Source organism: Mchenga conophoros, linkage group LG17, assembly GCF_057382185.1.
Source record: "Mchenga conophoros isolate Kocher_MC1m ecotype Shallow Benthic linkage group LG17, M_conophoros_male_GT1.1, whole genome shotgun sequence".
NCBI lineage: Eukaryota > Metazoa > Chordata > Actinopteri > Cichliformes > Cichlidae > Mchenga > Mchenga conophoros.
Window position 1 is genome coordinate 15,573,923 of NC_140542.1, and position 24,614 is coordinate 15,598,536.

A 24,614-nucleotide genomic window follows, 5' to 3' on the forward strand; every position below is an offset into this window, starting at 1 on the left:
TATCATGTTTAACCTGAGTAGCGAAAGACGGCGGTGGGTTTGAAAACGATTTGCCGGGAGTCCGGTGTTCTCACAGCTCTAGTGACCTTGCCCCCGGCTAGCTATCGAGCTAGTGGGTAACAGACGTCTCCGAAAACGTCGGAGCGCTTTTGAAAATATGTGGTGTCTTGATAAACTGAGCAGATATTTGAGGTTTACACAGCTACATTCTCGCCTAAAAATATGTTAAACGTGTATTTTGTGACCCAGAAAGAATAATAAGAGTAACATTAAAACTAACTAGCTGCCGCCATTGTTGGAAACTGAGCAGGGCCGCGCTATGAATTCTGGGACACAGCTTCTTCTTCGGGGTTTAACGGCAGCTGGCATCGTTGTACATGCAGTGCTGCCATCTTCTGTTTCAGTCCGTTATTACACTCTTAAATCCTGCTACTCATTCCTGCATCTTTTGGGATCTTACAAAGCTTCAAACGACACGTCGACTATTAAATCAGTCGTCGACGATTTTGATAGTCGACGTAATCGTGACTAGTCGACTAATCGTGGCAGCCCTAATCTCAAACCTCATCACTTTGACCTTTAGATCAATCTATTGCCCCCAGGTCAAAGGTCAGATCTGACATGATATTTTAACTCCTTAGATGGTACTTTCTATATATTGATACCTTTTCAAGCTGACCTTGAAGACCTTGGTGGTCATAAGCCAAATTTCGGTGGAACGATATCATGAGGCCATTCTACGCCCCCATGACATTTTATCAGAATTTATCAAAACCTTTTGACCTGTCGTGTTAAAAGACAGAATAGTGACACATACGCAAGTAAACACTACCAAAAACATGATCTCCTCGGTGGAGGGGGATTGTCACCACATGACCTCTCTTTGGTAAAATGTGGATGTAAATGTGAGGTGGAATTTTCATAGATAACACAGGAGCCTGGCACAGCTAAAGTGTGGGCGGGGCCACATTTAACTAGACTTAGAGCTTCTGGTTACAAACAAAAGCTCAATATATAAAAAGTAATATTTGCAAATAAAAAATGTTCATATTAGAGAGTAACGCCATAAACATAAATTCATATTTCTTTTAAATATTATAAACTTCATGTTTTGATAAATAAATGCACACCTAGTTTATTATTTACACATTTCTATATTTTCCTAACCTAAAAACTAATCCTACATAGACATCATCATCTACATGGACATCTTGGTCAAGGGATTTTGTCCTGTTTTCAGATATGCAGGTGTGTATACGTGTTCAATACCAGTCATGGCCATGCTGCTACGTCGGGCCCGACTCTCATCCTGGCTCAGCTGTCGGTGAAGTTTGGATTTGGTAGCAGCAGTTGCTGCGGGTGATAGGTCAGGATTACTCAGCTTCCGGAAGAGCAGAGGAGGAGGAGCTGCAAACTCCTTCTGGAAAGAGATGAGGAGGAAAGAAGAACAAGAAACATTAGACTTTGCTCACATGTGTTGGGTCATACTGCTCTCAAATAACCTCTGGTCAAAGCAGCACACAAACTCAGCAGAATCAGATGTCATCTCTGCCATAAAAGTAGAGTCACAAAGCTTAAAGTAAGACACATGATTCATCTTTTTTTCCCCCATGTTTCCTTGATATCCTTTACAGCCACCAAGGTCGAAAATCTAAAGTTTCAGCTGGTTCGCAAGAGGAAAGAAAAAACATATATACATTTGCCGATCCCCCTTGCTAATGCCAAAACCGCTCTGAGCAGTTGCGATGTGGGCTTAACCACACCTCTGTAGGTGTACCTGGTATCAGGTGATATGTGGTATCTACATCCCATCCCCTTACAGATGCTACTATAGCAACATAATCAGACTACCTACTGGTAGTTTTAATGTTGTGGCTAAAGAGATTATGTAGATTAAATAAGCAGTAAAAGATAGCAGGGTAGAGTCTATAGGTGAAAGAATTCTTCAAAATCTTGGTTGCAGGTCATACCTCAGTTTATCTTCTTCAGCATACCTGACTGTGATGAATTTCCACTTTACTCAATAGTCTTTAAACATTACAGTTTCACTAGACTAGCATGTAATCTCTAGGTAATAACAGTTCTACATAGACATCACTGAGGAAGAAGATGCTATTTGGGTGACAACACTGCAGATGTTTGAATAGCAGTTTCAGCCTAACCACATTTTTATTTATTTGACACACAAAACAAAGGGACACACATTACTTGATTTGATGCTCATCTACACTTTCTAGTTATTGACAAAGTTTTAGAAGTTACAGTTGAGGGTTTATATATATATATATATATATATATATATATATATATATATATATATATATATATATATATATATATATATATATATATATACACACACACACACACACACACACATAGGAATAAAAAATTCAAAAATAAATGTTTTGTGTAACTTAAACTCACAATAGTGCAGGAAAAATCCCCATGAATGCAGGCTTACAGCCAAAATTAAAGCAAAGCATCCACTAGCACCAAATCTACTTCTCAAACTACCACATCAGACACACACACACACACACACACACACACACACACACAGTACTGTTTCCCATGCTATTCAACTGACAGACAGTACAAGACATGCTTGCTGTGTCATTAACACTTACAGCCACAACAGCCTCTCCATCAAAACTCTGCAGCTGCAGAGCAAGTGGACAGCCTAATTCAGTTTGTCAGTTTAATAAAAGAAGGTTCCTCTGGACTTCCTTGATATCCCCAAGTACAGCCAACACACATAAACACAAAAGCAGAAGGTTCACATGATTTTGGAAATCTCTTTTGTTGCCATGGAAACAGGGCCTGCCTGGGCTCATATCCTCCTCTCCGTTGCGCGCAGCCCAATGCTTGACAAGGCTTTTCCAGAAACATCTGGACAGCTCGCAACATGTACACACGAGCTCCCAGACGGCCACATGTATGAAGGAGTTTTAGTGAAAGCTTCCGTTAGTCTCCAACCGCATCCCTCAAACCCACTAAATACAGTGTAATCATGTGCAACTTGTAACCAATACTTAAAGCTGCAGTAATGAATTACAGCAGAAGATGAATATTCAGTACCTCCATGCAGTATTAATATGTAAACCTTATGCGCGTGTTGCTTCACATCAGCCGCCACTCAGCTAGAATCACACATTATACTCAGTCACAAAACACTTTCACACTTCCGCCATTTCTATGAAGGCCAGAATTCATTGAGGATGAGACACTGAAGACTTTTCTGAAAAAAAAAATATTTCAGACGTAGTTCTTAAATGTGCATTTATCCAAAGTCTCCCAATGCAAGCTACTTTAATAACTTTTCTGCCTGTTTGAATACAGTGTGAGATTATAAGAAGAGCTTAGAAGAGCTGTCACAACAGGTCGACAACATATAAGAGGTAAACAGCATATTTTCATGCGGTGCTGTTGGCAAGAATCACACAAAAGAAATACAAGTTACCCACAGGCAACAATGACTGGGACACTTGAAAATACAGCACATAAATGCATGCATGAACCGCTACACATTTCTGGCAAGCAGGAGTCAGCCTGCTTCATTTTAATTCATTCAACATGTCAATATGCAGACTTCTGGTTGAAATTATAGCATCTGTTATCAGTATTTGTATCTCTGCACAATACAAGGACACAGCAATGGCTTAAATACTAATGCTGATTCTTCAAGTCCCATACCAGGGGGTGACATCCCTGTCCGTCTTTTAAATACAGTCTGTGACATGGATGCATAACCTGACTGCAACCAAGTGATTATTCCTTTCTCTTGCACTTTCTCTCTCTCGCCACTTAAAGTGTCTCTTATTTTATTTACTTATTTGTTTTACAGTTAAGAAGCATGTCATGAATTTTCATGTTTCTAAATCTCATAGGTTTTGTAGAGAGATAAATGAAGTACAACTAGAAGAAAGAAGCAGCAGATACAGAATATTGATTCTGAAGTGGACAAAGAAAAACAAAAACTAACAGTATAATCGCAGTGCCTTGTTTCTGCTTGCAATGAGAGCACAACTCTCCCTGGCCAATGTCAGACTGATTACTGTGTATCATTGCACCACTGTTGATGGACACCTTCAGTTGCTACAGCCACATCTGTGCAACTAATGACAGGATGTCTTGTGGGGAAGGAAAGTCAGTGATTACACAGATTTTTCTTCCCCGCAAGACACGCAGAGCACTGCAGCACTGGCTGAATACATTTAAATTGATTGTCGCCCTCATTCAACTTGCTGCAACTCCAACTGCAACCAGCAGGTGGCAGACAGAACGCAATCTGCTAAGGAAGCTGTGATTACAAGTAATCTGCTGATCCAAGCTTTTTGTAGAGACTAAAATGAAATGGATTAACATAGAAGACAGCAAAGAGGAAAGAGGTGTGTGTGTGTGTGTGTGTGTGTGTGTGTGTGTGTGTGTGTGTGTGTGTGTGAGAGAGAGAGAGAGAAGCATCAGCTGTGATCCATCACACACACACTGTCACAGAGTCAGCTTTACAAGACTGCTGATATAAACACATACTGTACATCTGTCACTGGGAAGTAAACACAGATGAGAGCTAGATACATTTCCAATTGTGATGGGTATCCAGGTATTAATGGAGCCGATTAGTTCTACCTGCTGCAACAAAGGAAAGTTTTGTTTGCAAAGGGAAATCAGTTACGGGACAAGAGGACGTATTATTTACAGTGATGCTACTCCTGATGGTGGGGTGCAAAGTTAGCTTGGTGCTACATCCACAAACTGTACAGGTTCAGAAATGCACATCAGTGCTAACTAGCATCAAGAAAATGATTAATAACATGCTAAAATTTCTTGGCCAGTCTGTGTATTATTTGACACTTAATTCCAATAAAAATGCACCAAAGGCACGGACAGTTCAAGTGTGCCAATTCAGTGACTTGAAACACTGAAGGTGAGACCTAGAATGGAGCTGTCAATCAAATCAGCCACACCTCTACCTTCAAGCCTTAACAAAGTCTGGATGAACAAGTTAACAGATACTGTATAAATGGACTGACTGTGAAGCTGTTACAAAGGACAAAGGTATCCATAGAACCCAAAGCTTTTTTGTTTGCTTGTTTCACGCTGTAAACATGTTTTTACTGCTGTAAGGTTTTTACATTTTAACATAGGTGTCTATAGGGATTGACTTTTTGGAGCCAGACTCCAGTAGCCACTCCAGGACATGGAGTTTTTGGCATGTCGTTGACTTTGCCACCTGTTCCTCTTTGAACACAAAACGTTGATGAACAAAGCATTCTGCAGTGGTCACTACCAATGGTGCATTATGCATGTAACACAGCTCTGTAAGTACATTCAGCAAGTTTATGAATGAATGTATGAAATATGAAAACGACAGCAACAAAAAAAAGGGCTTAAGTGACATTACCTATTAGTCAGCTGGTAGGGACAGAAGGTTGGAGGACAGGAACATTTACTCACTTGACAAAATTACGTAAGAAACTGATTTTGGTATTCTAATGGTATCTGCTATAAAAAGACTATTTTTGTATTTTTGTTTTGAGAACTTCTATTCAGAATTCAAAGCACCCATCTGTGATAAATGAGGCCCTTTTTTAAAGCTTAATGTACAGTTCTGCATAGGTACATGGTAACTTGTATTTCAGGATAACAGTTTGGGAGTAAGAACCAAAGAAGATAAGGAGAGGGCCACTGTTGCCTCTTGAGACCTTTGAAATCCAGTGATGTGTATGGTATTAGAGTTTAGTTCTTAAAAAGCACCAAATTAATATATGTTTACACCACAAAGAAGGTTAAAACACACATGAACACTCAGAAAAGCTTTCAGAAAGAGATTTTAAAAAGTTTAAAACCAATTAAGAATAACAAATCCTAACGTAATTCAACAAACAATAGACCCATAACCATAAGAAGGAAGTAAAACCAGTTTTTCACAACCTTCTTCTCCTTTCCTCTCTTCTCTCTTCCTTCTCCAGCTCACAGCTCCCTCCAAACTCATGCTCCTGCTTCACTGCATTTGGGTCGACATTAATCTTTTGTCATGTCCCACAGAGCTCTAAGCCACACTTTAATGTAACATACACCAGACCACAATCCATCACATCTGTCATCAAGTGGGCCTGAAAACAAGCTCCCAGCTTAGCTCGCGGATGATGATCCCTCTATCATTTAGAGAGAGAAAAAAAAAACTTGTTACAGTGGTGCGTGCATCACACGAGTTAAGTAAGTGGAACTGTCCCCAGTGGAGCAGCTCAACCGCAGCCTTGTGACTTCACTGAATCTTACACCCACACAGCAAAACATAAACAAATACATGAAAATATAGATTATTATTATTACTAATAACATGAATAATGATGCAATCTTTTACATGACTTCTCTGACAGCAAAAGACACCGACAGATCCAAAACATGATCAGGGTGCCTTAACTGTTCAATGAACTAAGGAAATGCTGCAAAATTACCACAAGCACTTGCAAGTGAAATGCTGCCGATGCAAGAACACAGCACAGAGCAGCGTGCAGAGTGAAGGGTTAAACAGCACGTTTCTAGCTGTTAATGTTTTGTTTAGTGGGGAAACTGCCATAGCATCCAACATTTGTGGGTGTTCAGGCTCACCACAGCAGAAGTACAAGTGCGCTGCAGTCAACAGTCAAACAGGATTTAACAGGCCAGCAAGTTTTTTCTATTATTCCCTTCATTTTTAGTTGTTAAGCTTTCCTTGCCAATAGAAGATCACGTTTACTATAGACATGTGGCACATACATGTAGGCAGAAAATACAAGAAGATTCAAATAACTGATGTTATATGAATGGCTTTTTTAAGTCTAGTTTAATGGTCAACAAGCTCACTTTAGATTTTTGGGTATCTCTAATTTTTAGTATAATGTTATATACGACATGTTAAAAACTAAAAGATTTAAATTTCTTTTTTTTTTAACTCTGCTTTTATGTGCTTAGATCTTTATTTCATAACAAAGAGGTGGTCTGGTAAAATACTTGAAAGATTTTACATTTTTGGAGTGACTTTGAATGATGCCAGTGTTCATATTTAGGACCAGGAAGATATATGGTTAAGCGAGGAGTAAATCTTCATCCACTGTGAACGAGCATCACTTAACAAACATTTCAACCCCCATTCACATTTTGTGTCAGGTGATCTCAGTACCACACCGTTCACTGCAACATTTTTCATTGCTTTTGATGACGGTTTGCAACAGTTGCCACGGCACCGCAGAGCAACCAGTCAAAACAAATGGACGAGCTCATTCCTCAACGAGCGGCTACCTCTGTAGCGTGGACATTGTTCGGTTCTGAAAAGTCTGACACGGAGCAGAAAACTGTACTTTTAAAATTTGCAGTAAACAGCTCCCCACCACAGTCACAGACACAACAAACTTCTTCTACCACCTAAGCAAGAATCATGTGAAAGAGCATGGAGAGAGTTTATGAATGAGAAGCAAAAAGAGACGTCAAGTGCTCAAAATAAACCACAAAGCCAAACGTCAGAACAGGCTTTTCTCTGTGGAAACGCCGTATAATAAAGACTCATTAAGATAGTAGCAGCCATTTATTAACTTTCTTTAAATATCTGGTTTCACGCGTTGGTCAAAACACACAACTTCAGGTACAGAACGCCCAGCCGAAAATACTTCACACGGGTTGAGTTGCTTCATTTATATCACCAGTATTTGGCCAAAGTATCTGCAACGCAGCATACAATACTGCTACAACAGATATGTTGACGAGCCGAACAACGCATCCCTGTAAGAGTTAGACGGTGCAGTTGATCCGAGACTGGATGCTCTGCAGTCGACGGTTGCAGACACGCTAGTTTCCCGAAGGCCATACAGGAGCAGGAATGATACCCAGAGGCCTCAGGGAAGCGCTCATGTAACATAACACAATGCAAGGCCTGTATTTACTTCATTTTCAATTATTTCATTTATATGTAGAAAATAGATAGTACTTTTGATGTGGCAACTATATAAACTATTCGCTGAATTTATAGAAAATGCACTATAGTGTGATATATATATTGTTATCAGATAAGAACCGACTTGTATCGGGATATGAGATTTATCCACAGACAAAATGTGTGCAAAAAAGTGATATTGTTTCCCTATTATCTCAGTTACATTTTCATAATTGTTTAAAGCCATTGAGATTACAATACAATTAATCCTCCGGTCCTTTGTTGTAATAATGATGTTTAGTTGCTACCATAAACATATTTGAACCAGCATTAAAAGACAGGTCAGTAAGCCAGCTAAGATCATTCAGTATGTTGCATCATGAAATTGTGCAACAACAAATTCTGTCTGAACAGGATAACGTTGCATTATATATACTTCCCCTCTGTCAGTGGGTGAAGAGGCAGGAGTGTCCCCATAAGAGCTCAGTGTGTGTATACACATGCATTTGTGTGTAAATACAAAGCTATTAATCAGAGTTAATACAAGGTTGATGTATTCTAGCTGCATTTGAGCCAGAAGAATGAGTGCAGAAATGAAAAGCCAGGAAGAAAGCAATAACAGGAAAGAGGAAAATAGTCAGACAGATGGATGTGAATGATGGAGGCCGAAACAGGCAATGCAGAGAGGGTGTAGTGAGCCAGGACAGCTGCTGCCTATCCTCAGCTGTGGTTTGTGGAAAACTGTTTGTCCACATGCAAAGCTCTAACGCCAAAAACAAGTCATAAAATTCCAAATGACAATCCTCAGTCCCACATATAACACCACGGAGAACAAAAATTAAATGAGCAGAAATACCAAAATCACAAGACTTACTGTAATTAAAGAGGAAAAAAACTCATTGAGATCCTGACACGCAAGAAACCTGTCAGGAAAATCTATTCTGATTTTTTTGTGTTGCCACAAAATAACAGCTCCAGGCATCACGAACTTCATGCTCATTTACTTCAACATAAGCAACCACATCATCTCACTGACACTTTACGTGGGCTCAATGTTCCTTCAAATTTCTTTAAGTAACATATAAAGGCTCACAAACAGCATTTTGTGTTTAAAAGCTGGTGAGCCCCACCAGTAAATGATATGGAAAAAAAATTTTGTTTTTCAAACAGTGACTTGGAACCAAAAACTGTTCCCAGTGAGACCGCTATCTGTACAGAGGAACAGGGGTTCATGGTTAATCAGTAAGAGCCCATCATCTCTGCCTCTGGGTGCTGTTGTCCATGGCAACAGTGGCAACGCAGTAACAAATGACCATATTACAACCTGTGAATTGGCTGCAGGTTCATTCTCTAACAGAACTGCAGACACTGGACTAAAGAAAACGACCTCACCACACATTCCTCTTGCACTGCAGACAACGCCCACACCTCATAGAGCACAAACTGTACTTTCCACACGGGTTTGGACTTTTCAGAAATACTCAGAAAGAGACAGGGAGAGATAGGGAAACACAGAAAACCCAATCACAGGACACAGAGTACAGTCCTGCCCATCAAAGCATCAATAAACTTGTCAGAACTTCCTTCTTTTGTATGACTCGACAGTATCTTATTTCTCAAAAACAATCAAATCCTAAAATATGGGTCAGATCCAGCATTTGACACTTCTGTAAACTGGCTCTGTACTTCTAATATAGATAAAACATTCACGTCGTTCACCCATCGCTGCTCAAGGCATTAAAAAAAAAAGATAAAATGCTTAAATCTGAATACTTAAGCCACTTTATACCAACTATTATTAATAGTAGTAACTGAATAAAAGAATTGAAATTATTCTAAAATGCTGAAAAAGATTACGTCTGGGGAACAATAGGAAGGCTGGACTGTAGAACAGTGCATCCAAAAGTCTGTATCAGCGCAAATATATTAACAGAAAATGTAGAATATAAAAATTAGACTAGTGTTCACTGCAAGCCCCCAATAGCCAATGACTTGTAAATTACAAGTTGTTAGCCATTCAGGAAATATGCAGATTGAAAGCACTTTTCAGGCCTTTACTATGGTACACACCAGCAGCAGAAGAACTAACTAGCATGAAGCAAGATAAAGGATCAAAAGTTAAGAGGTATTTTTCCAGCTGCTACAGCATCAGATTTTCCTTCTATGTTTTCAATTGTTTATCACTTAAACTTGAACAGTCTTCAAACTGATTCGATGACTGCTGAAACGCTCCAAGACTAACTCTCATCTCGCTGCTATTTTGTGTTGTAAGGTGCGCTTGGTACAGCAGTAATCACATCACAGGAAGCCAGGTCACCTGTAAACTATAAACCCAGCTACAAGCTTTTCAACATGTTCCAGGACTCTGTTGAGTCACTACTAAACTTTAAAATCAGTGTGAAGATGTGTCCATTGTCTGCGTACAGCCAGCCAAACAGACAAGTAACTCCACTGTCTGGTCACCATGAGGTCATACTTGCCCACCCAAATAAACAGTGTGATCAGGAACAAAGAATGAGGAGGAAAAGAAAGAGAAGAAGAAGAAGAGTATCCAAAAAACACCCACAAATGTTCCACATCTGCGCTGTCTCACTAAGTCAATGTGGAGATATTTGAATATATTCTGTTATCTATCCAGTAAACGTGATAAACTATTATATGAAGTTTGACAAAGGATGAAAGAAACTTCAAATGATCGCCATCTTTTAGCATCCAACATACAACTGTCAGGAACAGCTCAAATACAGATCAAATGTAACAGTAAGAAGTGCCACACTCTAGTTTTTGCTGCTCACAACTCAGCAAATAGATTGTTTGACAATATTTTTAAGTGGGCATAGCCACAAGTTTACAGGTTTGAAGCACAAAAACTAAAAGAAAGTCCAGTGCACCATGGGAATAACTCACCAAATGTCTGGAACGACACTGGAGGAATGAAAGCCACAAGCTCCATGGGTATATCAGATATATCAGAACCACGTCACTGTTAAATGAATCTAATGCAAAGCTGTTTTTGTAAAAGATGATGTGTCACCCTGGGAGAAGTGAGTAAAATCTCTGGATTGCAGCCATGTGACCTGGGTGTGAAGTTAATATGAGGTCAGAGTAGCTGACAGTAACCTTTAATTGTACAATACTTGATACAACTATCAGGATGCAATAAAACAAAACTCCAAAAGAGGAAGGCGTGCATTTTAAACCAACACCATAACACTATGACATACCATGAGATTAGGGTGGTAACAAAAAACTACGAAAACAAAGAAAGAAAGCATGATAGATGAGGTGTGCTTTAATCTGAGGTCAGGCTCAGCAGGTCATCTCCAGCCTGCCTCCCTCTCCTAGTGTGAGGTGACCTTCACTGGCCTGCTCAGTCGCGCTGGGGGACATGAAGTAAATAACCCACTGTTGAACCACAGGCCAGATAATAAGATGGTTGCTGTGGATCTCTTCATTAGTAGGTGGAGCAGTTTGGATGCAGCCACATTGTTGGCTACAGTGAGAGGAGACAGGAATAAGCAGTGAAAATGTTAGAAGGGGGAGGTTTCTTTGCGAGCAGTGGGGTGCATTCAGAAAATGTCACAAAGGAAAATGTCACATCTCACCTCCTCATCCTCTTCTGTGCGCACTGAGAAAATTATTTGTGGGAGGAAAAGCTCAACAGCGCTGGAATCAAACCTTTCTTTAGTCATACAAACACAGATTCATGAGCGTGTTTCAGTTTGGGGGAAAATGATCGGTTATTTGATTATTTGGCCAGGCGATGATCACGGATAAAGTCCAATGATTTTGAACACAATGAAAGTATTCCCTGTTGTCTCACTATCAGATATAAGACACAACGGGTGAGCTCAGACTCTTGACTCAACACAATGACAATGTGACATCATGTTTTTATAGATTAAAAGTTTATTTCGTGATCTTATTTCTAATTTTTTCGTTATTTTGCTGGAAAATCTTACTAAAGAATAAAAAGTACTTGGTGAAGAGCCTAACACAAAACACACAACAACAACTTCCATTACAATTCACACCAGCCAGCCAGAAACAATAGAGTGGTTTGAGATATTAAATAGCTTTTCATATAGCTGCTCGCCTCTGCCACACAGATAAAGCTCATTAAATGTCTGGCTCTCATCCAGCAGCTGAAAGACACAAAATAATGCGTGTGCAATCATGTGTGTTCAGATGTGAGGGGTGTGTGTTATGTGGAGACACCTGGTCTCGAGTCTCCACCCGTCGTTGAAGCTCAGTTTGAAAATGAATGGATGTAACTGACATTATCAAAGGATCTCTGCTCTCTCCACATAAACTGACAGTATTATTACTGGATCATGTTTTATAGCCTGACATTAACATTTGGCTTCTTTGGGTTGCATTTTTGGAGATAATCATACTGAAGTTTATTTGATTTTCTGTAATTATACAAAAAGTATGTGGAAAAATCTTATTTTGTTGCATGAACCACAACTATGCTGACTTTAAGATTTGACAACATAAAAAAATAATAATTTTCCCAAAAACATGACTGACTTTTGAAAATTTTACTCCGGCCATGCGATTCCATTGTGTCTATATAAATGTGTTCTTGTAATGTGGCCACTTGACTGAAAAAGATAGAAAACTGCATATGAAATATGTGCAGAAATACACAATAACCTCTGTTGTAAAACTTGAAAAACACCACAGCTTTTGGCAACTAAGAAGCTCTGAGCCATGAAAACAGACAGAGTGAGAAATGATCCCCAAAATGGCAGAAAGATGCACAGTCAGTGCTGCAGTTTGGACCAGAGCGAGCCAAGTTCCAGCTCGTTAATTCAACGTTTAATTTGCAAAAATCAGAGGATTACACAAAATTTTATCCCTGGAAACATTAAGTCGCTGCGTACAGCACAGGAAATCCTCAAGTCATGATTTGATTTATTGAGGTGTACCTAAACCTGAACGGGATTTGTCCCAGCAAATAAAATAAATAAATAACTTTGCTGTGTGAATGATGAGATAATGTTGAGATCAATGAGACATGTTTTTATCATAATGTTTATCGTATGTAGGCCACTGAGAAGAACAAAAGCTAAGTGCAATGAATAAGATCCATCTTTATCATTTAAGGAGTAATGGCAAGTCAAAGAACAATCAGAGTCTCTCAGGCTTCGTAGTACAAAGCTAGCATACTACATTATTTCCATTAGGCATTAGTATAATTACCATAGGCATACGGTCTATTCTGTTGGTTTAGGGAGAAAAAGATTCCTGAATGTACTTGACTACAGTCATATGCTACAGATAATTTTTAGATTATTCAAACACCTGAAAACACATAATTAGCTACAGTATATGATGAACGCATGAAGAAAAACTGTATAGTGGCTGATATAGTTAATCAAATATAGTTTATGAATGTGAGACAAGCCTGTACACCACCAGAAACCAAGGTATCAAAAAAAACCCTCACAAAGACGCACTAAAATCAACAAAGTAATTGCTTATTATATTAGCGCAGAAATGTCAAACACAATGAGCAAGAAAGTCATCGGGAAAATTGTCAACATACTGGTCAAAAGATGTTTTCCTCTCACAGTAAGTGACAAAACCTGCCTGTATGCAAAATGCAGCAGGGGAAATAAGGAGGGGTCTCACAGCTGCTGAGTAGTGTGTGTCTTATCAAGTAGCCCTGATCTCAGCCCTAACGTTTCATACCTTCCTACACGGAGGCTGAGCCAACATTTAGATCTTTCAATATAATACAGTTGCAAATCACTTACAAATAAAAGAAAAAACACATATGTGTAATGTGGGTATGTGGGTATGTGTGCGCATACGCCCATTTTTGCAACATGTGTGTTCATGCACATGTGGCACCATAAGAAAGCATACTGCATCAGATTTGGGCTGCAGTTTTCTTGAGCAGCAGGAGATTCATGGAAGCAGTGATCTCTCAGAATACTGAACCATTCAGAAGCTGCATTTACTTGGGTCATTGCCACACACGAGTTGATGCTTTGTCAGCTGGCAGACTTTTTATGCGATCACTCTACTAATAAAAGCAACACGAATTGTGCAGGGCTGCCAGGTTTTTGATGCTCTGGCACTAATAAAAGTTTACCATCATCTTTCTGCAGCACAAACATGGGATGCAAAGGACAGTACAGATTAGGAAGTATACTGCATGCAAAACAGCCTTTTTAACGGAAGCCAACATGTTATTGTGCTGATGCATGTCACGACAAGACGATCACCAGACTCATCATCAGAGTGGATCATAGCCAAAAAATGAGCAATTTAATTACAATTTGAAAAGCACATCTGGCACTCTGAACTAAATGTATCAAATGACATGGCAACATAACTAATGGACAATAAATAGTAAAGGTATGACGACACAGTTAATGAATCTCAGATTTGGCTGTAATATTTACAATGTTTGAATCTTTTAAAAATCACTGTATCATATATTAGTGCAAGAAATAATTAATAACAATGGCACTAGGAATTTTTGCAATGCAGCAACTACCCTTCTATTTACAAGGGACCAGGATTACTTGGGGACTTTGGTATGTTGCTACGACTGCGGTGGTCAGTGATCTTAATCCCAAATCTGCCATTTCTAATTTGTAAACTACAAATTCCATCAAAAACTAGCTTCCATATTTCAGTGTTTTCATGTGCACAAGAGGGTGGTGTTGGCAATTTTAAATGGAAGTTAGACAGCATTTTGTCCACATATGTCAAAGAGCATGTCTGGCTGCGGAGCATGAAGATATATTAATTGAAGAATAAAATTTCAAAAGATGATATGATGGAGAACATCCATGGCAGGACTACGTAAGGAACATTGGGCTACCTTTCAACAGGAACAATCTTTGTAGAAGTCTATTAAGATTCATTTTAGGCCTGCAGCTGACCACAGATGGAATTCCCAGAGGATTAGTTTTAAATTCAACTCAAACTAATCCCAGGCAAACAGGGCTTTATTACACTGGACTGGTATTACCAAGGAAATATCCATCGCATGTCTGTTTCTTGCACTGCATTCACACAGAACATCCCAAGTTTGTTAAACTGAAATTAACGACCTGCATTACTTCTAATCTACAGAATAACTACTGAGCAATTATTGAAATATGGCAAAATGTTCCAAAAATGCTTCAATGATTTATTTTTATCATTATGATAGATACGAGTTTGCTCTTTCAGTGACTAGGACTCCATGCTGTTTAGTAAAATAAGACTCAGGAATCATGAGAACCAGTGCTGTGCAAATGTTTAATTTACTAAAGGTCCTCAGGTAAGAGAGCTTAGGTTTATGTGGACTGATGTGAGGTTCTGTTGGAAATATCACCCAGCAGAGAGCCAAGGACTTGTATGTTTAACAGGAAAGTGTCAGTGGGAGGTAAACTGAAAGCTCAATTTTAATAAAGTGGAATTATTTTTACCTCAATTCACATCAAATCTCCTACCAGTGCAAAAATATTTATACTCATTAAGTTGTATTGATATTAAAAAATATATAAAAATAGTAGGCCAGTTAAACTATACATGGGCCAGTAAAACTTTGAGCCACTGACCTGGGCCTGGAGCTTCACCACCATGGCTACACCATTACAGGCCTGTTTTCTGGAGCAGCAAACGTTGCATCAGAGCACAGGGCTCTACACCTGATATGACTGATCATCAGTTCACATGAGTCACTATTTACAGGCCTGAGACATGTAGCGATACGACCTATCAGAACACTAATCCCCTGGGCTACTGCTCACAGCTCACCAATTTAATTTTTGGTGGATTAAACTGATATTTAAACGTGAAAGCTTTAATCGTGGGTGTGTTCTTGCTCTGAGGGCTCAGTAGCAAGTCCAGCTTGTTTCTGTTGAAAATAATATTTGCCAAAAGCGATTGTGAAAGAATTGAGGTTAATGTTCAAACGCTGTCTGGGAATCAGACAGTGAGGTCTCATTACTGCCTAACCAGAGTTATCAGCACTGCTATAAAATGAGATCAGAGCCGTTTCAGTAAAGATTGTAATTAGTCCAATTTATGCTGATATGAATGCTTGTAATCATTTTGTAGTTTTTCCGACAGAGCAGCTCTGAATAATGCCACTGACTCACTGATGTTCCCACTTCCTGTGGTTAAGGGAGGTGAATTGGAGACTGGAGAAACAGCCGATTGCTGCCATTTTTTAATTTCCCATATGTATATATAATTCAACAATTGGTTGCAAGCTAACCGGGCCTAAGTTCAAGTTTACATCTTGCAGATCTTTCCAGTGAATGTGGCACACAGGCATAATAAAAAATGTCTTTACTTTGACTGACAAGACAGAACATAAAATGTAACTTTTGCAGTTACATAATTCGACTGTGTGTCAAACCTTCTTGTCTTATGATTGTTTCAGACCTCATTGTTGTGTTTGTGTTCCTATAGTTAGCTGGCAAGGAAGCAGGATGTTTTTCTGGAATCGCCTTGCTGGCCAAGGCCCAAAGGTTAATATCACCCAATCACAACAGGGATGGCCACCCTCAGTCACTTCCAAAAAACATTCATATATCAAGATGGCCCACACACACACTGTTTGATTTAAACCACAGCATGCTGTAAAATCTGTAACGCCCACTTGAATGCAAGCGAAGGACACTCTGCAATCAGTGATTGCAGACACTCCTCTGCAATCACTGATCCTCAACCTCGTTTTCGAGGAAAAGAAGTCATGTAAGTCATGCAAGCGACAAACACCTGTCAAACACCAAGAGGTGGGGGTTGGGGCTGTTGATTGGTTGACCTCATTTCACTGAGTAAGAACGGGGAAGGTTGATGGTAGAGTTCATACACACATTTCCCTGTTCTGCTCTTTCTCTCACTTAGAGATCCTGCAGAATACTTTAGCTTTTTGATGTGTGTGTGTGTGTGTGTGTGTGTGTGTGTGTGTGTGTGTGTGCGTGCGTGCGTGCGTGCGTGCGTGCGTGCGTGCGCACACGTACATGTTTATACATCTTTGTGAGGACAGAGAAATTGGCCTGCTACCTTATTTGTGGGGATCAAAAGTCACTTATGGGGACGAAAGGCCTGTCCCCACGAGTTTGAAGGCATTTTTGAGTCTCAAAATGTTGTGTTAGTGTCAGGGTTACAATTAGGTTATAGTTAGGTATAGGGTAAGGGTTAGGTTTAGGCATTCATCTTTGATGGTTAGGGTTAGGCTAAGCGGCAAGGGAAAGCATTATGTCAATGAGATGTCCTGTGTGTGTGTGTGAGTGTTCTCCTCCTCAGTGGACAACACTGTGTTATCTACAATTTTGGGGAAAAAGACTCCTACTCATTCATCCATCCAGCTGTTGAAAAAAATATTTAAAGTTACTCATAATTTTTCCACACTTCTGCTATGAAAGTTCAAAAGCTGCCAGTTGTAAGCCCTTTCCATCTCCTGTTTTTCCTCCATTAGCTAGCTCCCTGGCAAGGCCACTATTGTGGTGGCCCTCGAGCTGCCTCTGTACCTTGTCTCACTGTCAGGTGGATTGTGTCAAATTAAGTGGCAGTTATGACAAATGATTATGTATGTGCCTGCTTTTACATGGACACATGATCCCAATTATTGTACACAAAAAAACTATAGAGAAGAAAATCTAAACTCGGGCAATTATGATAGTTGAATAGCATGTTACTTGTTCAACTTGATATCGCTCCACTTAAGAAAATATCGGTTTCCAAGTTGGTTTAAAAAAATGTCATGACATTCTCTGCTGGAGTGCTCACCTTATACTACCTAGTGCTTTGAGGTGACTGTTATGAATGAGTGCCTACAGGAGGCACAGCCATTTGTCGTTTCCTGTGAATTAGGTTAATGCGACTTGATGCTCTTGAGTATACATTCACTTCTATTAACAACTCAAAATGGAAAATAAATGCCTAGAGAAACACTGTAAGTGTTCATTGTTTTCCTTAGTTAGTTAGTTATATATTAATAAAGAGCAATGTTATATCATAATAGGTTCAAATTTATTGGTTTAATGCTAGTAAATTTTCACACACTAAAAACTTCTATTGAAAATTTCCTAAACACTAAACATGACAGAACAACTTCCACAAGGAAAACTCTTTAACAATGTTTAATATTAAATTGTGTCAAATTTGAAAATACTACAACAGCAAGCATAATGCAGGCTTTTGTTCAATGCACAGAGTTGTGCCCATTTTCAGGGACAGGATAGAAAAAGCAAAGTTTAAACGAGGTGGTCAACAGCAAAGACAGCAAAGCAATGTGCAGTCCAGATCAGTGTGAGATCAACATCACTCAGGTTCGGGGGGGGGGGGTAACATTATAAGACATTAAGCTGGAGCAGATGATGGATTTTCCCTAGTAAGAGTGTTGTGCTGGCATTTTCACAATTTAACAGCCCAAAGTTTAATCTAAAGGAGGAGACTTAACAAAATATAATTTGAGAACGGTAAACAGATAACCACAAACACACTGAATATTAACAAAGGGAAACAAACAAATGCTTTGACTTGTGTCATTTGTCACTTTTTGAGATTTCTCCTTCCTACTCATTGCAGATTACCACAATAACTAAACCTGTACACTAATACGTGAGATTTTTGTATAGTCATCGATAGGGCTCACCTCAGCCATAATTCTCGTTAATGAGGGCTTTATAATTAATGTCAATCATCCTACTGCATCTGCGCCTTCCCATTAGTGCGCTTCTAGGCATTCTAAAATGGCACATAAACCATTTGGGCTCTATCAGTCTGCCCCCTGGCATCTGCAATGCAGGGAGAACTATCAGCTGGAGTCCCAAAGGTCGTTCTGGCTCAATGGCTCCTCAGCTGCACCTAACCCATAAGTGGTTAAAGGCTGGGAAGGAAATCACTCTCCCGTATCAGTGAAAGGGAGGGGAGGAGATTTAATGAGTACCCTAAGCACATCCAATGAACCGGAGATGTTAACAGCTACTGTTACCGTTGACAATATGTAGAGCTAGGAACAGACGAAGTTGATGAGGCTGGAAGCGGTTTGACTTCTTTCAGCATTATCAGTAGCGAAGGATGGACATTATAGTGAGCATGGGGCTGGACACTATGGAAAGAAATCCATTCTCTCAGAAGAAGAAAGGTTCTAAACATTAGCTACATGGTCATATGATAGAAAAAAAATGTTGGTAGTGCTAGATGTTTAGTGCAATGGTTTTCAAAAGTAAACTTCATCAAACTGATGGACAGATAACAGATTACAAAGAATTAAGGAGCTACAATGTGCATTTTATAGCTTAGAAATGAAGTGAAAGTGAAGTTAGTGAAATAACAAAACTCCCTGTTCCCAGCCACTCCTATTAACACTGTAGAGTACACATTTAAGCTGCTGTAGATTTCAGTCTACCTCAAGTCTGCCCTAATTAGCTTGATCATGTCAGGGCTTAAGCAAGGAGCAACAACATGGTGTCTTAAGTGAGAAGATATTACAGCTTATCCTTTCATCTCTCTTTCAGCTAGCAGAGAAAGAAGAAATGTTTTCTCTGCAATCTATGAGAGCTATGAACTCCATCACATATAGCTGCAATGTTTTGGCTGTGGGGAAAAAGTTATTAATTAATTTAAAACATAATAATATTATTTGCAACAAAAACAAATCATATTTAAATACCCTTTCAAGAAATCTAAGGTCGCTTTACACAAAAGTCAGAGCTCAAAGGCCTCAGTGAACAGGTGGCATTTGAACTGTCTGTTGAAAATACTCAGGGATGGAGCCTGTTCCAGAGAGATGGTGCAGTAGCACTGAAGCCTCTTTCCCTAAAAGACTGGCGTGAGAAGTGCAGACTACGCCTTTATCTGCAGAATGCAGAAGAAAACATGAGGTCTAGAAGAGAAGATCAGAAAAATGCTGAGGAGCAAAAGCATGTTGGGATTTGTAAATGAGGAGATGGATTCGATAAGAGATACGGAACTCGACTGGTAGCTTAGCCGTCATCATCGCCAAACTCCAGCACGTAAGTGTTAGGGTGATGTGTTTAGGTAAGAACTCCGGCAGCTGAGTTCTGAACATACTGCACTGTGTCCAAGGCTTTGATAAACAGACCAAGCAGGAAAATGTTACAGTAGCCCAGGTGGGAAGTACTGAAGCTATCAATGATGGTTTCAGCTGAAGAGTCAGGGAGCACTAGCCAGAGCTTGGACATATTTGGGTGGCACTTTTAGAGATGGATTTAATATGTAGTAAGGAGAGTGGAGGAAGCCCAGGATGACACCAAAGTTGTGGAAAAGGTGAGATAGAGGTCCAGATTGGCCACTTTTCCTGGCTGTGACCTGGGAACCACAACCACAGTTCAGTTTTATTATTGCTCAGTTTGAGAAAATTGGTTGACATCCAGTTTTTGATGTCTACGAAGAAGCTGACGAGAGACAAAGGAAGACCTTACCAAGGTGCTTCTCTGGTCTGTGACCCTCCCTTTCCTCAGGACCAATAATCAAGACTGCGAGGCTGAAGCTCATGCGTGCCCAGAACACGACGCTTTCCAGCCCTGGAAGATTCACATTCTTTTGCATACTTTTGATATTTTTTAAAGAAGTGTGTCATGTTACTGGATTTTGTTGGGACCTGTCGCCACTATATCTTGCAACCTGTCTTTATCTGTGCTTGGTCTAATCATAGAAAACTGACCACTTCCACACTTTTGATGATGTGTGACCTTTCTTTGGTATTATCTCTTCCTGAACGGCGGATACATTTTCCTTCTTGGCTTTACTCATCAGGACATCCTGGTTATTGTCATTTTTTTCTCTCAGAAGACCAGCGTTACACCAACCTTACATACTGCCTGAAACCAAATTATTGTTTGTCTCATCAAATATTAAAGCCTACATTCATCATCGGCATTGAAATTTTCCCCCCTCTATAAAATATTGTGATCATTTTATCGCCCAGCACTGCTCACACCATGTTGGAAAGTTCCAAAAATATCCATTATAAAAAGGAAAGCTACCATTTCTCCATTTTTTTACATTCAATGTTCAATGGCATTTACATTTAACCCTATTTTGAATTTGTTTAAAAGATAAAGGAGGAGTTTGATTACACCTTGCAGAATGTCTGACTTTCATGATGTAATAATGTCCTGTTTGTTTTTACGGTGGTGACTGTTTGCAGTCACCACCGTAAAAACAAGCATTCTTCTTCCAACTGTCAGTATGCAGGTCCCACATTACAACACTCCAGTGGGTGTTTGTATGTGTTTATCCGCTGTCCCTGGCAACATATTGAAATTCACGCTGAAGTTAGAAAATGACATCCATCCTCTGACTGTATGAAATGTTGGTTATTTTGTGGGGGTTTTATTGTAACAAGGACAGTGTGTAAGTGAAGACATCAGTGACGAGTGATTCTCCAGGAGCAACTGTATGATCTGATGATCTGTTTCTCATAAAGTAAGGACGATAAGCATAAAAACCACTTATTTGTGTGGGTTTTCTTTACAAGACGGCAACTGGCTGTTATTTTTAAATGAACATGTAGAAATCATCATCAAGCAAAAACGGAAATCCAAGCACAGCTCTGACCTCTAGCATGTGCAGCTTTTCTCCGAGGACATCTCTTTGCTTTGTCAGAAGTAAGTTTTTGTCACACATCTTACCGAAACCCCAATTATACACATTTGCAAGAAAATAAGAACAGCCAACCATGAAGTAATATAGCACATGATTCACAGCCTTCCACAATGTAAGCAAATAGGCAGATAAGTCACTTAACATGAAAACGCCCTGTCTGCTCCTTCACTTCGTCACGGTTCACACAAGAACAAATAAAACTGTGGCAGCAAAAAAACATCTGTCTTTCTTCCCATGATACAAATATAAAGCTCACTCCCTCAAACTTCCCCAAAACCGAATCCTTCCCCTGAATCTAAACTGCCTGCAAAGAAGACATTTCCTCTTTTAGGCCGGTTTTGGGAAACATTTGGAGCTCCACCGATGACTTCATCTTTGGACAGAGGTTTTCTTATTAGAGGGCTATCTTTATAGTTTTTACAAACAAAGACAAATAAAATATAAAACTGCCTTAGTATGGCTCCTGAACAGTATTACACACAAGCTGCAAGTGATTTCAATTCCTAGCAGCATTAAAATAAACTTTTACTGAATTCTATCAGGAATTGCACTGTACAGTATTACCACGCAACAATGAGTTATTACGGACTCAAATATGATGTCCTCTGTAATGGCTTGCCCATATCAATAAAGTCTTAAATATTTTAATTATTGGTTTAGTGAGGTAAAGTAGCCACCAAAGGGGGCATGCAACAAATCTGACTGTAAAATTGTGGGTGCAAATCAATATTTACTATAACAGATATGCTAGGATGATAGCCGGTGCTCAGCTTCTCATACTTCTTACTTCAAAAAGTCTTTACGGAAAATGTTGTAAAATCTTTCAGGACTTCACAAAACATTTTGAACATTTAGCCAGTTGAATATTATTAAAATACTTAGACATATGGTACTGCGATAGCAATCAATACTGGCCTATACCTGTTTTTAAACCAATATACTGATGCATGGCTTCTAGAAGAGCATATTCCACCAACAGCTAATAACTGGTTAAAGTAGATATATGTGGCAGACAGTCGTTTATTTTGTGCTTAAGCCTCTTAACCCTCTAAATGTGCAAATGCACAGAGTTTCAGACTTTATATATGTAGAATCAATAACTTTATGGGAGGGATGAACCCTCCCCCAATATCACTTATATCAAATAACTGGACTAAAAAAAACATACTACTAATAAAAAATACCTGAAATGAAATTACCAGTTTGATGGCACAGCTCAAAGCCCCTCTGACCTCCAGTTCTGATGCATTTGTTCTTAAGCTTTAGGTTTCCCAGGTATCCCAGACTGGCATTACAACTACATGTTGAACAAATTGGGCACTGAATAGATTAGCACAAGGCCAAATAACACCAAGTAATGAGCCCACTATGGATAACTTGGTGTTAGTTGGTGGTGGATTACTTCTACTTACTGATAAATTACAACAAATCCAAAATCCATACTCTTTGACAAAGCGCAGATTTACTGCTAGAGCACACTTTAGTCTTCTTCAGGACTCCAGACTACATGCCTTCGTCTGACAAACCAAATAATGTATACAACCTACCATAGTAGGAAACAGCCAGCATCCACACTGACTGAGCAAAAACTGTGAAGCTCCTGAATTAGGTCCCTTTTCTCCATTAGGGAATGAGTCTTTCAAACATGTAGAGCTGCAGGGACAGAGCATCTGTGTACATGTTTTACTGAAAGCTATATTTCCTGAGAGGATTAACTGTTCATTAGTAGTAGCTGATGAAACAGACGGACATCATAACTGCTTGTTTATTCTATATTGACTGCTTCATTTTTCACACAACCTCACTGCTGTGTGACTACATGCTTACAGACAGTTTTATAACTACTAGCAATAGCAACTAATTATGATGGCATATATTAACTCATCTAAGCCAAAAAACATAGTTATTAGGAAAGTTCTGGAAAAAGGTCCACATTGCAGAACTACTAAGAAAAATGGTTTTGCATAAAGGTACCGAAAGCAAAGGACGTCGCTGTTTAAGGGGTTTCTAGCGATTTCTGTGGGCTCATGAACTCACAAGGGAACGAGACACGTCCTCCTGACATAGCAAGGAGTATCGAAAGGCTTTTACTACTCACCGCATCTTTCTCCTCTCCTCCACTGTCGTGCTGCTCCATACTGCAGAGTTTCCTTTTGTTTTTATTCTCCGTCCTCTTCATACTGACTGTAGGAACAGTCCTATCGCGCGCCGGATTGCACCACTTCACCCGCTTGCCTGTGCAGTTTCCAGTATCCTCTCGGTAACTTCACTTAGCTGGCTAGAACAACGTGTCAGGTCGGCTGCTGTGGTTTTCAGGGACACCTCAGCGCCAAACTGAAATGCATGGCTTGCTGTTGCAGTTTGTTGACTTGCGATTCCACCTATGAGTTTGCTCCGGCCAGCCATTCCCGACTCAGAGCCCGGCTACACTTCTTGTGCTGACTCCACATCTGGAAAACCCGTTGTGACAAGCTGTCAATCAGCCTTCTTGCATGAGCAGCCACCGGTGTCTCCTTGAAAACAATAAAAGGGCAGTGTGCGCTTTTCACAGGGATAGCTTTATATTTCTAGAAAAAATTTATCAGTGCTGCGCTTTTTTGTGCCGTCTGTGGCAACAGTTCATTCAACCCGATTTAAGCTAGCGTCTTGCCGCTGAAACACTAGCTGAGCGGCTAGTCTGGCTGCCTGATAACGTCTACCTGCCCAGAAAGACCGTGACACCCTGGCACCCTTCCAGATGATTCCCCAAGAGCTCCACGTCTTCCGTCTCTGTCTGGTGACTTCTTAGGCGACATACATCATGTCTCGGTGTTCGCCCATCCTCACATAAAGGCTGATCTCTGCGAACACTGAGTTAACCTCGCTGTTGAACTGCAACGACACGGTACAGCTCAGCTTGTTTCCTGGCTCTGACACGACTGCTGGGGTGTCAGGTTAGCAGGAATACAACATCCGGTCCATTAATACCAAAATAAAAGTATGCAAGAAAGGACAGGAATCCACATGTAATAAAAACAACAAAAACAAATCCTATCTATCTAACTAACTACTAAACAAATAAATATATAAATAATAAAAATGCAATGACTATTAAAAATAAATATTA

General features: G+C 39.7%; 1 protein-coding gene across 4 annotated transcripts in view; it reads right to left on the minus strand.

The window, feature by feature from the left end:
* Positions 1-24,614, minus strand: part of mast2 (microtubule associated serine/threonine kinase 2) — a 143,870-nt gene extending 119,256 nt beyond the window's left edge. For 2 of the 4 annotated variants that reach the window (XM_085252928.1, XM_085252925.1), the window contains exons 1-2: positions 23,607-24,613; positions 1,270-1,420 (exon numbers count right to left, since the gene is read on the minus strand). In XM_085252928.1, coding sequence (XP_085109054.1) covers positions 1,270-1,420; positions 23,607-23,687 — 232 coding nt within the window. In that variant the 5' untranslated portion in view covers positions 23,688-24,613. Of the gene's footprint in view, positions 1-1,269; positions 1,421-23,606 lie in introns of all 4 variants that reach the window. The other 2 variants (XM_085252927.1, XM_085252926.1) reach the window with 2 other exon arrangements.